General features: G+C 34.3%; 1 protein-coding gene across 1 annotated transcript; it reads left to right on the top strand.

Moving 5' to 3' along the window:
• The first annotated feature begins 13406 nt into the window (after window positions 1-13406).
• Window positions 13407-14804, top strand: LOC138339426 (uncharacterized). Its single transcript, XM_069291023.1, has 2 exons — window positions 13407-13824; window positions 14257-14804. The coding sequence occupies exons 1-2, from the start codon at window positions 13407-13409 to the stop codon at window positions 14802-14804; spliced, it is 966 nt and encodes a 321-aa protein (XP_069147124.1).
• Window positions 14805-15839: the final 1035 nt, after the last annotated feature.

Below are 15839 nucleotides of genomic sequence, written 5' to 3'. Positions count from 1 at the left end.
TAGTTGTAGTTAAAGAATGAGACTAGATTACAAAACATGCCCTTCATATTCCTTAACCACGTGCCTAAATGGAATGTGTCTAAGTTCTACCATTGGCAAGTTGAACACCCTCATAGTAGTAGGTTAGAACATCGGATTCCATGTCTGGCTATCATGGTCCATGTAGATTATTTCCTATTACATCATATGGAATACCTACTAGCATTAGAGAAGCTCTATGAGGTATAGGTGGTGGTATGGGATGCTATCTAGACAATGCACAATAGACTTTGAAGGTGTTAGTTAGAGTTCGTAGGTCTTGTCCAAGACCATTACTTTAATGTCCTTTATGTGTTTAATGTCTCCACAAGCAAATAATTAATATAATCATTTGAGTTAAGAAAGTATTTTAATTGAATAAGTACTTATCTAGAGTAGTTAAGGGTTGTCTAGTTAAGATGTGAAGTGGGAATAGGAATGATCACTCCGTCCCTTACCTAGATGAGTCATAAGAATTACTCTAGTTAGGGAAGATGTTCATTACGTTGACGTGATCTATAGTTTGGATGTCTTAAGAATTATTTAGGTAGTCTTGAAGAGGTAAATCATGGACGTTATCTTCTTGATTTACTTAAGTAAGTCTATTGATAGCCTTTGGTATGAGAATGTCATATTATCTACATGTTCATGTATTTAATGTCTTGTAATTGTGTATTTGTCTTACTATTAGTACTCTTGAGGGTAATTTAGGTATGCTTAGAGAGGTTGTATGTGCGGTCTCTCTTTGTTATGCTTAAGTGGGTTTACGATAGCTTTTAGTGAGAATATTACACGCTAGAAAGTGTTGAAAGGAAGGACGAGATACTTTACTGTAACAGTGAAGCAATTAATTGTATAGTGAATATAGATCATTGTTAAGTTACCTAAAAATTATAGAAATCATTCAATGTTATCTTATTTGTTTCTAAGTTCTTAAATGTTGTTTTTACGATTATAATATGATTTTAAATGAAAAGATGCATATTTCTACTAAATGTCTGTTTTTATGATTTTCATGCATTGTGCAATACTTAGTATATGTGGTTGTACTAATCAATGCTTTTATCTATCTATGTAGTTGTTGGTAGGTGAGGAGCATTTGGGAAGGAAGACTAGGACCGTAGCATGGTTCAAGAGAAGTCTAAGTATGTCCTCATTTGATTCGAGGGCATAGATGTCTTTTATTTTTCCATTTGAAGTATAGTAATAGACTAAGAATTTCTATATTTTGAAGTATGGGTTGTGTCCCAAGTATTCTCATGCCTTAAGTTTGATGACATTGATACTTAGTATTTCTTATGACTTTATATGGAAGAGTTTTAATAATCTATGATATGTTTTTTGAAAATTTTTTATTCCACACTACTCTTCATTATTTATATGTGATGAATGATATGTAAGGGCTTGTACAAGCCCTACTAGAGGTCAAGTACACCGGTTCCAATCAGAGATTGACCAAAAATTCTAGGATTTGTTTTTTGATGTAACACACAACAATCAGTACTAATGTATGTTCAACCTCAACAAAAGTATTTTCATGCCCTCACAAAAACAATGATTTCATTTCTACACACATAGATTTATAAACTCCGGATCAGGAATCTGATAAAATGCTTACAATAAAAAAGGGAAACACAATGCATGTTTTTCCTATTGTTTTTCCCTTATTTTTCAATTGACTTTCAGCTCAGTTCATCAAAAAGGTTTTTCTAAGGCTTGTACTGTGGTTGAATGCAAAGGTATTGTCTTTAAAGCTCGGTGACTTTTTCCTCAGTCAAATTTGACTTTCTCAAAACATTTCCTTCTTCCTTTATAAACCATAGTCAAGTGCCTCGAAGACAACTTTCTATCTTATTTGATGGAACGCTTAGAAACTCAATTTCATTTTGAAATCATTCTTTTATTCGACGACTTTTTTTTCCCTTTATGTTTTTCTCCCTATTTTTTATAGAGGCCTTCCATTTTGCTGCAATACCATGAGTATAAAAGACTTATCTTGAACTTCTTTATTTCTCCTTTCCCTTCTCACCACACCCCCAACATAGACTTTTGACCTAAGTTGGCCACTCCATTATGCACATCTCAAGAGAATATAGTTGAATAATCATGAAGGGTTTATGTTATATCAAGGATTTTCCAAGTAAAAAGTAAGGCTAGAAGGGAATTCAAGAGAGTATTATACATTCACGGGTAGACCACACAAGAGGTGTATGTAAAAGTTTGCTTACACTCTTTAAATGTTGTGTCCAATCATCTCAAAGGGATACATTTCTTAATGAATCAAAATAACGGGGAAAATTCTAGGTTTATTAATCCAACATTAAAGTAAGCTCATCAGAAAAGTCATTGATACTTAAATGAAATTAGCCAACGCACTTTTGCTAGTATGCAATGGTCATTGCAAAAGAATAAACTAGATAATTGGATAATCACAAGGAGATGCAAAGATCTCACATATTATCGATGTGACTTTATTCGTTCTCATTGTATCCTGACAATCATGATTGTTAAATTGAGAGTACTTTTAAAGTCATCGGTATTGATCAAAACTGAGACCTAAATTTGTACAAGAACAACCATTTTCAACACAAGCAGTGACGAAATATTCAAATGTGATTTTTTTGTAAGGGTCAAAGTCATTATGAGATAAGGACAAAAAAGAGATACATAAGCTCAAACAATCCACAAAAAGCATATAAAAAACTCATCTTTAAAATTAGACAACCCAGATAAATCTCAATGCATGTCACGACCGGGGAGGGTCCCATTGACGTAGCCAGCATCTTGGTCCTTGAAAAGGAATAGTACTAGCCCTTAGAATTCGTCATAACAAATCACTGGTAAAAAAGGCGGAAAATATAAACCTTTTACATAGTGAAGTATATTTAGACTTCTCACTTATCATATATGGAGTTTACATAGATTCCTATCTTATGAAGTTTACATAGACTTCTCGCTTAGTAAATATAACCAATCCATAAGAAATAATCTAATACATTGTCTCACTTTATACCATCTACTAAATAATTAAAATATTTGGGAATAGCCCTTACTTTAATACAATATGTCATATATCGGCTTACAACAGTAGTCCCTAATGATAAATTAAGGAAATAAGTGTCCTTAGACATAAGCAACATGATAGCCAGAGTAAACGAATGACAACATCCTAAGAATTAAGGACTTACAAACAACATGGGGGAAAAGTCCAAGTCTTCTTGCAAAGTGGCGTAGAAGCTCTTTGATAGCCGAAACCTACAATGTTTGGGAAAACGGAAGAATTATGGGTTGGTACGAACCACATGTACTAAGTATGGATCCTATGCATAAAAATCATCAATGCATGAGAAAAGGGAATATTTACAAAAAACCACGCTTAGTATTTAATAACCTTAAAAATTAACAAATATGGAACATTACAAGTAAGTTCATCATGACATTAACCCAACATATGATGAACCCAAATCAGTACTATGCAATACAAAGAATAGAACCCCATAACCTTATCCAAAGTAATGTATCACATTAAGTCACTTACTTCATACCTAAGACATAACTTCATATTTCATTATAACATGATTTATTAATAAGATCGTATATAACTTAAATATATTAATTGTAATCAACTTAATCATACAAGAATACCACTAACACCATCACTTAGGGTCCCGCATGTTTAATGTGTAAGAGAATTCCCATACCCTCCCTCACACTATGTAGTAACCTTTAAGAAAATCCCTAATTAGAGTTGACATACCTAACTTATTTATTTAATTTTACACTAGAGAAAAAAGTGCAATAACCGACATGAGAGCATGTGAGCTACATGGAATGCTGTGTTCTACTCCTACACGGAAAATAGAGAGTAAACACTTGTGTAAGGTGTAACCTTTCATAGATAGCTATCTAGGTGTATCCACTAAGAGTCCTATGTGGGCACATATTTAATGGTGAAGTAGATTGTTACTAGTAACCATGACTTGCTAGATGTGGTTCTTTCCATCTCATGAGATAACACATATTTTCTAGGCAAGAATACCATTACTGATGGAATCTCCTTAGAATTCAGACTTACTAAACGTGAAGAAACTCATGTGGGTAGACGGACTTACTAAACGTGACATCCCCATCTCATTTACATGCTCTTTCGGTGATAAGAATTTATTCCCATTAGAAATGATCATACACATCATAAAAGTTCACATTAGTCTCTCCAAGACTCCTATGTAATCATCTCATCATGATAGTTCATAAGTATTCATAAGTGAGAACTATCCTTTCACTTTAGAACTCGTATACAAGTTAGTAAACCTTTCACTCATTACTTTATTATAATCAGGAGGAACTACTTTCAATAATTTAATAATTATATAATAACATCCATATTTATTTGATAGCAAATTAAATTGTCTAACGGTTAAGGATGAGGAATAATTATATGAACAAGACAAGTACATATTAGACATAGGAGCATTACTATCTAAGTAACTCATATTTTATAATGGAATTCAAGAACAATCAATCCTCATCCATTCTTTCCCTTCCATTTCCTTCTTACTTCAATTACAAAAGAACACAAAACCAACATAAACAATGTAAATTCAAGAATTAATGCATAAAAATTCTCCTTCTACATAATCCACATACTCATCATCTTCCACAATTTACATACAATTTCAAGATATAATGAGTTTAGGGGAGAAGAAGGGTCCAAGGATAAATCTATAGTTATTATCAACAAGTAACAATAATTAATGAGTTAAACAATGATAAAAGAACATATTTCATAACAATTTAATAACAATTTCATTTTTAAAAAGAGGACCCATGCCTATATTGAAACCCTAGTCTTGGGGAAGCTTGAAAACCATAGTTGAAGAAGCCTATTGGAGAAATGATCCAAGAGGTATATAAACCATACCTTGAGGATGATTTTGCTACTAATTTCAGATGCATTCCTTGGAGAATTCATCCTTCTCTTGGATCTCTAGTGTTCCTTCAATGGAGGTTTGTGTTTGGGGTGAGAGAAACTAGAGAAAAGTTAGAGTGAATTGGGTTTGGGTAATGGGTGTTAGGTTAGATTGTTAACTTAGGGTACTTATTTAGGCCTAAATTAATAAAATTTAACCGACCTAAGACCCTAATTAATTAATTAATCAATACCCTAACCACCCCTACCAAAATATTTTTGGATAGTCAAGTGGGGTCTCAAATGATGTGACCCCATGGATGCTACGTTGACCAAACCACGACTCCATACTGGGAGTCCGTAATTATGGTCAGAGAGTGAATTTTTAGGCACTTGGGATTTTATTAAGTTTCAATCTACGGCCCCAAATGATGGAGCATCGCTTAAAAGATGTCTCGTTGTTCGTGCTCATGGTTGGACACTGTTAAATGGATAGTTTTGAGGTCTTATGCAACATTCCTCCTCAAGGACACCGAACGAAGTCCTTGGAGAGTCGTACCTACACTTTTAGACTCTAAACACACTCTAACATGTATTTTAGACCTTTTTAAAAAATTTGACTAAATTTTGACTCTTAAAACCCCTTGAAACATGCCAAAGCACAGTATCTCAAGATTAACTAATCTCTAGACGTCATGGTCATTTTTTAACGTTTAGACTCTAACACTTTCTATTTGAGTTTATTACTTTAGAAACATTTTTATAAGGCTTTGTTCATCTAGTGAGTCTGTAAACTAATTCATGAACTTTTGGAGTATTACATTATTGCCCCCTTAGGAACATTCATCCCCGCATGACACCTAAAAGTTTTTCTTGGGAGAGGAAAGACTCAATAGTAGCAGCCCAACCAACAATAACAAAAATCATAATGAGTAATAGTTAATTGGAGCACTTCACAGCTCCATTCAACACATAAACATTGTACTTCACATTGCAACACAATTCACAATTTACTACATATAAGATCTCAATGTTCCATATCCGATAATGAGGAACTACGTTCTTACTATCAACATGAACATCAATAGTTACCATGCAATCAACCAAATCACTACAAATTTATTAAACACAATCACACTCACGCATATGAGTGCAAGTTAACAAGAGAGCATTTTTCATGAAAATTCATTGTAGGATGTACCTTTTACCAAGATATGTACATACTTTGAAAGAAAAGTAAAATTAACGTTGTTGATGATTTCTTCATTTTTAAGAGGAAATAATAATATCAAATTTGAGTAGTAGTAAGAGGAAATAGATGAGCGTCGTGAGACTTAATGTCAGCATCGACCTTCCAAGTCGCACCCTCAACTTGATGGTTTCTCCATAGAAGTTCTTTGGAGGCCACCTCTTTGTTCCTCAACGTTTTGACTGGAGAATCTAGGATCTCGAATGGAACCTCTTCATCATAAAGGTTCTCATTCACACATAACTTTTCAATTGGGAGAATAGACACTGAGTCATCAATATATTTCTTGAGCATGGAGACATAAATACCGGATGAAGCGTTGATAGCTCACTTGGTAGTTTTAACTCATAAGAAAATGTATTGACCCATTGCAATATTTCATAAGGAGTCACATACCAGGGACTTAGTTTCACTTTTTTACCGAATATAAATATTCAAGTAGACCCAATCATCTATTTCAAATTCAAGGTCTCTCCTTCTATTGTTGGCATACTATTTTTGCCGACTATAGGCTGTTTTCAACCTATCCCCTATCATTCAAACTTTCTCTATAGCCTCGTAGACTATCTTGGAACTAAGGAGTGAAGAGTCACCAGCTTCAATCCATCAAACGGGAGACAGACCTACACCTCCTACCATAGAGTGCTTCAAAAGGTGCCATAGAAATAATTCAATAATTGTTAACATGGTAAGAGAACTCAACTTTAATGGAAGTGATTGTACCAATTTCCCGTAATATCAATAACACAACATCTTACCATATCTTCTATGGTTTGAGTGGTACATTCCTCGTGACCTTCCGCTTGAGGATGAAGAGCAGTACTAAGTTTCACTTGGGTACTAACCTTTTTGAAAAGACCTCCAAAAATGGGAAGTGAATTCGGCACCTCTATCAAAGATGATGGACAAAGGGAAAATTTTGTCAATCTATCCACAATAACCCATATTGTGTCATTTTGCTATGAATTTTGAGGCAACCAACCTACGAATTCCATACCAATATCTTCCCACTTCAAAGTGGGGATATTCATTACTTGAGTTAGAACTCCCGACTTTTCATGCTCGGTCTTAACTTGTTAATAATTGGGACACCTAACCACAAACTCGCTTTGTCTCTTTTAAAATCATCCAACCAATAGACATATTGAATATTACGATACATCCTTGTGGTAACCGGATGTATACAATATCGGGACCCATGAAATTCATGTAACATTTTTTCCCTCAAGTTATCAACATCCGGTACACACGATTTAGCCTGGTACCATAGTACCCCATCCCCCCATGGTAGAAGGACTCATTAAACTTTTTGAGAACCGATTCGTTCAGTTCCATCAATAGATGATCAAGATATTGTTTATGCTTCATTTCAACCACTAGAAATTACTAGGAGCTAAAATTAACCATAAAAACTCCCTGTTGATAATCTTCTAACCAAACCCCTAATAAGGATAATCTATGCACCTCTTTCACCAACTATTTCTTATCTTTTGGGAACATAGGCTACACTACCCATTGAAATTCAAGTTAGAGCATCCGCAACCACATTTTCCTTGTAGTGGTGGTAAAGAACACTCATGTCGTAATTTTTCAATCGTTCCAACTATATTCTTTCTCACATAATAAACTCTTTTTGGGTGAACACATATTCAAGGCTTTTGTGGTTGGTAAATACATCAACATGGATACATATTAAGGACTCACCAACAGCTTGTGGGGAAATTCCATGTATTCTTGCAAAGTGGTCTAGAAGACCTTCAATGGCCGGAACCTACAATGTTTGGGAACAGGGATGAAATATATGTTAGTAAAAAAAACATGTACTACTTATGGCTCCTATGCATTAAAGTAATTAATGAATGAGAAAAAGGACAATTAGTTAAGACCATGCTTAGTGTCAAATAATCTTATCATGCACATATATGGAAGATCATCATGAAAACCCAAGATGATATTAACCCAACATATAAGCAACTAAAAGCAATACATGTGGAATGTAAAGAATAGAACCCCATAACCCTATGCAAAGCTAATAAGTATCACATTAAGTCACTTGATTCATATATATGACATAACTTCACAGTTCATCATAACATGCATGATTCATAAGTCCATATATAGCTTGACATATATATGTAACTTAATCAAACAAGAACACCACTAAGACCAACCCTTGAGGTCCCACATGTGCAATCTGTAAGAGAAGACCCATACCTTCCCTCACACAATGTAGTAACCTTTAAAACAATCCCTAATAAGATTTCACATACCTAAACTATTCGTTTATATTTATATTAGGGATAGAATTTCAATAACCTACATGAGACCATGTGAGCTACATGGAATCCAGTGTTCTACTCCCATACCTAAAAAAGATATTTAACACTTTCCTAAGGTGTATCCTTTCGTACATAGATATATAAGTGGAATCACTAAGCTAGAGTCTTATCTGAGTAGATAGTTAAGGGTCAAGGAGATAGTTAATAGAAAACCTTACTTGTTAGACGTGGAGTTTCCATCTCATGAGGCAACACATATCATAGGAATGCGGACTTACTAAACGTGAAGAAACCTATGTGGGGAGCAAGAATTACTAAACGCTAAGCATTTATTTCCTTTTTAAATCATCATACCTATAATACAAGTTCACATTAGTCTATCCTAGAATCCTATCTAAACATATCCACAAAATAGATCATATCTATTCATAAAAGAGAAATATCCTTTTACTTTAGAATCCACATACAATTGAGTAAAACTTTCACTCAACACTTAATTATAATCATGAGGAACTAATTTCATTCATATAATAATCATATCATAACATGCACACATATGTAATAACTAATTCAATTGTCGATGGTTAAGAATGAGGAATACATATTATCAATATCACAACCACACATTACACATTGTAGAATCATTATCTAAGTAACTTATATTTCATAATTAAATTAAAAAAGAATCAGTCTGCATACTTCTTGCCCGTTCATTGCCATCATACTTCCCTTACCAAAGAGCACATAACCAATACATAAACAATGTAAAATAAAGAAATTATAAATAGAAATATCCTTCTACATAATCAACATACTAAAACTCTTCTACCTTTTCCATAAAATTTTAAGATATAATTTGTTTAGGGGAGAACAAGGGTCTAATAGGAAATCTCTATAGATTATCAAAAATTAACCACAATTAATTAGTTAAACAATGATAGAATATCATAATTCACCACAATTTAATAACAATTTTTGTTTGAAAATAAGACCTATGTCTAGATTGAATCCCTAGTCTTAAGAAAGTTTGAAAACAATAGTTGAAGGAGGTTCTTGGGGAAACAATCCCATGGGAGAAAGAAATCGTAACTTGAGGATGATTTTGATACAAATTTGATATTGAATCCTTGGGTAATTCGTCCTTATCATGGAGCTCTAGTGTTCCTTTAGTGGATGTTTGAGTTTTGGGAGAGAGAAGCTAGAGAGAAGTTATAATTATTTAGGTTTGGAAATTAATGGGTTATTAGGTTAGTTATTTGACTTAGGGTACTTATATAGTCCTATATTAATAAATTATAATCGACGTAATACCCTAATTAGTTCATTAATCAATTCCCTAACCACCCCTAACCGAATAATTTTAGACAGTAAGTGGCGTCTAAACAATAAGACCCCATCGACGCGACGTTGACCTAACCACGGGGATGATTCATAGATAACCTTACAAGATGATTCAAAGAGTTTGTAAAGTAGCTTATGAGTTATATTTGGTCGATGAATTAGAAGCAGTAAATTCGGTCTTTCCCATTATGTTGTTGAAAAAGTGTCTGGGTGATCCAATATCAATAGTAACATTTGAAAGTGTGGTTGTGAACGATAGTCTCTCTTATGGGGATGTGCCAATTGAGATTCTTGATCATACGATTCAATGATCGAGAAACAAAAAAGTGTCTTTGGTTAAGGTTTTGTGGAGGAGTTATTATGTAGAGGGAATTACTTGGGAAGTGGAAATAGCCATGAAGGTCACATATTTATATCCCTTTCCTTCCGATCCCTTTCCATCTCGAGGTAATAATTCTCTCTAAAGTGTTCAGTCATTCATGAGTAGATTCTCTGTTATTTTAATGTTCTTTTAGTTATACTTGCATTTTATGAATTTTTGGAATTTCTATGAAATTAGATAAATAATATTTCGGTTTCCAATACTTGTGATGGGGTTTGCAGCTCTTTCCGTTAATTTTAATCTAGTTTAGTCTTCATTCTAGGTTCAATTTTCCCTAAAGCGAGATAATATAACACCCGTATATATAATATCACATCTGGAAGCACCCCCTAGAAGTAACCTGTGTCTTCATCTTCAAAGAGAGCTAACACTAACCTCTTATGATTCATCATTTGAATCCATAGGTTAAAACATAGTAAATTAAAATCTTTTTCACTACTTATACATTAAGTTTTACTTTGACGTCTCGCTAATTATAATATACTATAAAAAGTATACATAGACCCTTCATATAGAAAGAATACATAGACTTGTACTTTCATGGAACATATATATAAGATGCATAACATAGTTTTAAAACGTATGTCTCATAGTACACCATCTAGACAAAAGTATAACAATTTGACATAGCACATACATCAATACCAATAAAGCCACATATATACTATACAATAATAATACTCAAATGAAAAATAATTAACACTAATAGTATCTTTAAGACTAATCAACATACAATAGTAGAAAGTGGCAATGTCCTCAAAGTGGTGAAGACCTACCCAACATGGAGAATGAAAATCCATGTCTTCTTCAAATGTCATCATGAACCCTTTAATGACGGGAACATAAAATGTTGGGGAAAGGGAAAAAAGGGTTAGCACATCACTTGTACTAAGTATAACGCCATATGAACATACAACATAGAAATCATGCTAAAATGGGACATTTGATTAAAGCATTCTAATTTACTTTAAAATTCCTTATGCACATTCAAGCACCACAATACAAAGAAATAGAATATAACCCTTAAGTAAACAACATATACAATACAAGACCAACCATATCATGTTTAATCAAGTCAACATGTATAGCATCATAATTGAACATATAATTAAAAAACCTGTACCATCAAGTTATAATATCAACCAGCATGTATAAGAATTCATAACATCATAACCAAAGCATGATCCTTACTCATGAACCCCCATTAAGTCGACTGGTGCAATGACTAAGTAACGCCTTGTAACCTCACTCAACTAAGTAAACTCAACAATAACCATAAGCAATGTCTAACTTTACATACTATATCATTAAGAGTAAACATCATCATTCATTAGAAATAAAGACAAACTACGTGTTCATAAGTGAAATCAACATCAAATAGTATCATTAAGATGTAATATGAACATATAAATATCATAAACATTTATAAGTATATAAGCATATAAGAACATCCTTCTTAGACTTCCCTAGAGGCTAACTTGTGCAATATATAGGTAGTGTCTCATACCTAAACCTAGACTAAGTCAAAACCCTCCAGTTATCCTAGTTAGAGTCCACTTTATAACTTTATTTTACTTTTATGAACATCTTGCCTTTACCAATATAGAACACATGAGCCAATGTGGAATCAAGTGTTGTTGAACCTATTGTACAGTGGTTTCACGGTACTTTTAATGTCTTTTCATTAAGTTTAGTGTCTGTCTAAAGACTTTTTGTATTGATTTTTAAAGTAGGTTTCTCTATATTTACAGGAAAATATGTTCAAAGGAGAACGTGGAGGAATTGAGCGGAAATTGCAGAAGTGACCACCTAAGGAGCCCAAGACGTTCCCTCGTGACTGTTACGGTCCGTAGGTGGCACCGTAGTGAGAAGAAAAATGGTTCCTGAAGGAAGTTGGGGAAGTCTGACCAAGTGTGTGCAAAAGAAGCTTATGACGGAACGTCATAACCATGATGATCAGTCCTTCTTATTCATCCTGGTTGTCAGAGAGTAGTTCAAGTACCCAATTTCAAGAACTTTCTAAGTGTTGTTGAACGGAACCCCTCGACGGATCGTTCTGCTTGAAACGGTGCGTTATATCTATTCATCAAGGGTAACAAAAAGTTGATGAAGAAAGCAACATAGAATTATGCCAAGTATTGAATGATAGAGCCCACGATGGTCCGTCATGTCCATGACGGTCCGAGGTAGGGATGTTTAATTCAAATGCATTTTTGACACATTTGCCACAACTAGAGTCCTTCTTTTATTAGGTTTTATTTTATGATAAAATATTTCGTAAAACAACTTTTTTAGGGTTAGAATTTTGGATATTTTTTAGTTCCCTTGTTTAAGTATTGAACTCTTGATTTTGGTATTTGATCATACTATTCCGGAATCAATTTATGGTGTTCTTTCTGAATTATTCAAGTGTTGGATTTTCTTCATTGTCATAAGAGTAAGTGCATGAATTCTTATATTATCAATATTGCTTGTGTGATTATCAGCATGGGTAACTAAACTCAATAACTAGGGTTGTGGGAACCATGGGTAAATAACAAGGTAAAATCTATCTAAAATAACATTTCTAGAATATGGTCTTGCATGTATTTCTAATTATCTTTCTTAGAAGTCTTTTTAACGGATGGCCAACATTAGATCTCGCCTCTACTTTTCGGACCAAGGAGGTAGATAATAGAAAAAGAATTATTAAAATTGATTTAGTGTATGCAATCTAATAGGCTAGTGTTAGTTTGTACGAAGTTAAAACTTAGTCAAATATCGAATAGGATTCTTAGTCTGAGGTAAAGATAAGATTTAGTAAAGCAACACATGTAGCAAGAGCAACGTGCAGAGTGAAATTCTCTCGATACCGGACCAAGGATTTAGAGATACTTAATTTATAACTTTGCATGCAAGATACTAGGAAAGGATTGTTATAACTTCAGGTTAGGAGCCTGTGGGGAACAATTATGCCCTAGTTACTCTCATTACTTGATTAAACTCCAATACTTGAACCTCTCACTTATTTACTTTATTTAAACTAAATTTTTTTATTAATCAAACTCCCTTTAGTTTTTTTTTGGCAGGAAATAATTGACTAAATAGAAATAATAATATAATAAAGTTAAGTTTGAATCATTTTCCTCCTGGGAATGATTCCCAACCCCACTAGTTGAGTCCTTTACATTATGCGACCTCTTTTACTTATTTTCATGTATTAAATATGAGGATATGATGCATAAAATGATGAGGAGGTTTGATGCTACTGATGAGTACACTAAAGAGTTAAGGAATGACTTAGCAGGTATAGGGTACAAAGTTGATACACATTCAATCTCGATTAAGCATCTTGAGTTGCAAATGGCCCAATTGTCTGCAACTGTGAACAAACAGCAATTGGGCACTCTTCCTAGCAACAGTGCCCAAAATCCAAAAAATGATGGGGATTGTATGACAATCAATACTCGGGGTGGTAAGCAAACCATTGACCCACCTATCCCATCTGTTGCAGAAAAAGTGATAAGAGATGAAGATAGAATGATGGAGGTTAGTGTTGAGTTAGAAGATAAAATGGTAAAAGATGTTGAGGTTCCCCAAAAGGTGTCCCCCATGCCTAGACCACCACCTCCTTTCCCACAAAGGTTAGCAAAAAAGACTGAAGATGGTAAATACCGACGTTTTATAAAAATGCTGAAATAGCTTTCTATCGATGTCCTTTTGGTAGAAGCTCTTGAAAAAATCCCCGATTATGCCAAGTTCATGAAAGATATGGTTACCAAGAAAATATCAGTCACTTTTGTGGATGATGATAGAATGCAACAATATAGTGCCATAGCTACAAGATCTCTAGTTCAAAATAAAAAAGATTCGGGTGCTTTTACTATTCCTTGTACAATTGGGTTATTACATTTTTCCGAAAGCATTATGTGATCTTGGGGCAAGTATAAATATCATGCCCCTCTAGATTTACAAGAAGTTTGGTTTGGGTAACCCAAAGCCCACTGCGATGTGGCTACTGATGGCCAATCGAATAGTTAAAAGGCCCATTGGAATAATCCACGATGTGCTAGTAATTGTGGAATCATTCATATTTCAGCTGATTTTGTGATTCTTAATTGTGAGGCTTATTTAGACGTACCTATTATTCTTGGGGGGCCATTCCTTCCTACGGATAGGAGTCTGATTGATATGGAAAAGAGGAAGATGAAATTTCGGTTGAATAATGAAGAAGTGACCTTCAACATTTGTAGGTCCATGAGGAAGAATGGTGAGCTGCAATCAGTATCTGCTATATCCTATAGAGTTTTAGAGTCATCTCACATACAAATTGAAGAGCGTCTGGGTGTTGAAGCATTGGAGGCAGCGATCTCGAATTTTTATAGTGATGTCATTGATGAGTATGAGTTATTGGGAGCGACACTTGATCGAGGTAATGTTCATTTTAAACCAAAGAAATTTTATTTAGATATGCAACATCGCGAATCTCCACTTATGAAATTGTCTATTGAGGAGGCTCCAAAATTAGAACTTAAGCCTCTACCACCTCATATGAGGTATGTATTATTGGGAAACTATGATACTTTACAGGTTATTATTGCATCAGATTTGAATGTGCATCAAGTTGAGAGTTTGTTGAAACTGTAAAAAATGTTCAAAAGAGCTATTGGGTGGACTATTGCGGATATTATTGGGATCCCTCCCGGTATTAGTTCTAATAAAATCAAACTCATGCCCGATCATAAGCCAAATATTGAGCATCAGAGACGTCTAACTCCACCTATGCAAGAGTTAGTGAAGAAGGAAATTATGAAGTGGTTGGATGCCAGAGTGATATATCAAATCGCTTATTGTAGTTAAGTATACCCTGTTCAGTGTGTACGTAAAAAAGGGGAATGACTGTGGTCCCCAATGATAAAAATGAGCTTGTTCCAATGAGACGGGTGACTGGTTGTAGGGTGTCTATGGATTATCAAAAATTAGATGCATGGACCGAAAAGGACAATTTTCCTATCCCCTTCATGGATCAGATGTTGGATAGACTTGCCGGAAAGGGGTGGTACTGTTATCTTGATGTTTATTTGGGGTATATATAAGATTTCAATTGAACCAGAAGATCAAGAGAAAACAACCTTTACTTGTCCATATGGGACCTTTGCGTTCAAGAGAATGTCGTTTGGGTGGTGTAGTGCACCCGCCACATTTCAGAGACGTATGATGTAGATACTCTCCGATGTGGTGGAGGACATTATTGAGGTGTGTATGGATGATTTTTCTGTGGTTTTTGACTCCTATGAGAGGTGTTTGAGTCATTTGTATGAGGTTCTAAAGAGGTGTCAAGACTACAATCTATTACTAAATTGGGAAAAATGTCACTTCATGGTGAAAGAGAGTATTGTATTAGGTCATCGTATTTCATAGAAGGTTATAGAGGTTGATCGAGATAAGGTCTAGGTAATAGAAAAACTTCCCCCACCTATCTTTATAAAAAGGTGTGAGAAGCTTTCTAGGGCGTGTAGGTTTTTACCAAAGGTTCATAAAGGATTTTTAAAAAATGGTGCATCCTTTGTGAAATTTGCTTGAGAATGAGTGTAAATTTTTTATGAATCCTGTCTTAACGAATTTGGTGAGTTGAAAGAAAAGTTGGTGTCTGCACCTTTCATTATATTGTCGGATTGGACC

This window comes from Solanum lycopersicum, chromosome 11 (genome assembly GCF_036512215.1).
Source record: "Solanum lycopersicum chromosome 11, SLM_r2.1".
Lineage (NCBI taxonomy): Eukaryota > Viridiplantae > Streptophyta > Magnoliopsida > Solanales > Solanaceae > Solanum > Solanum lycopersicum.
Note: the sequence above shows the minus strand (reverse complement) of the source record. Positions and strands in the feature narration are given on the sequence as shown.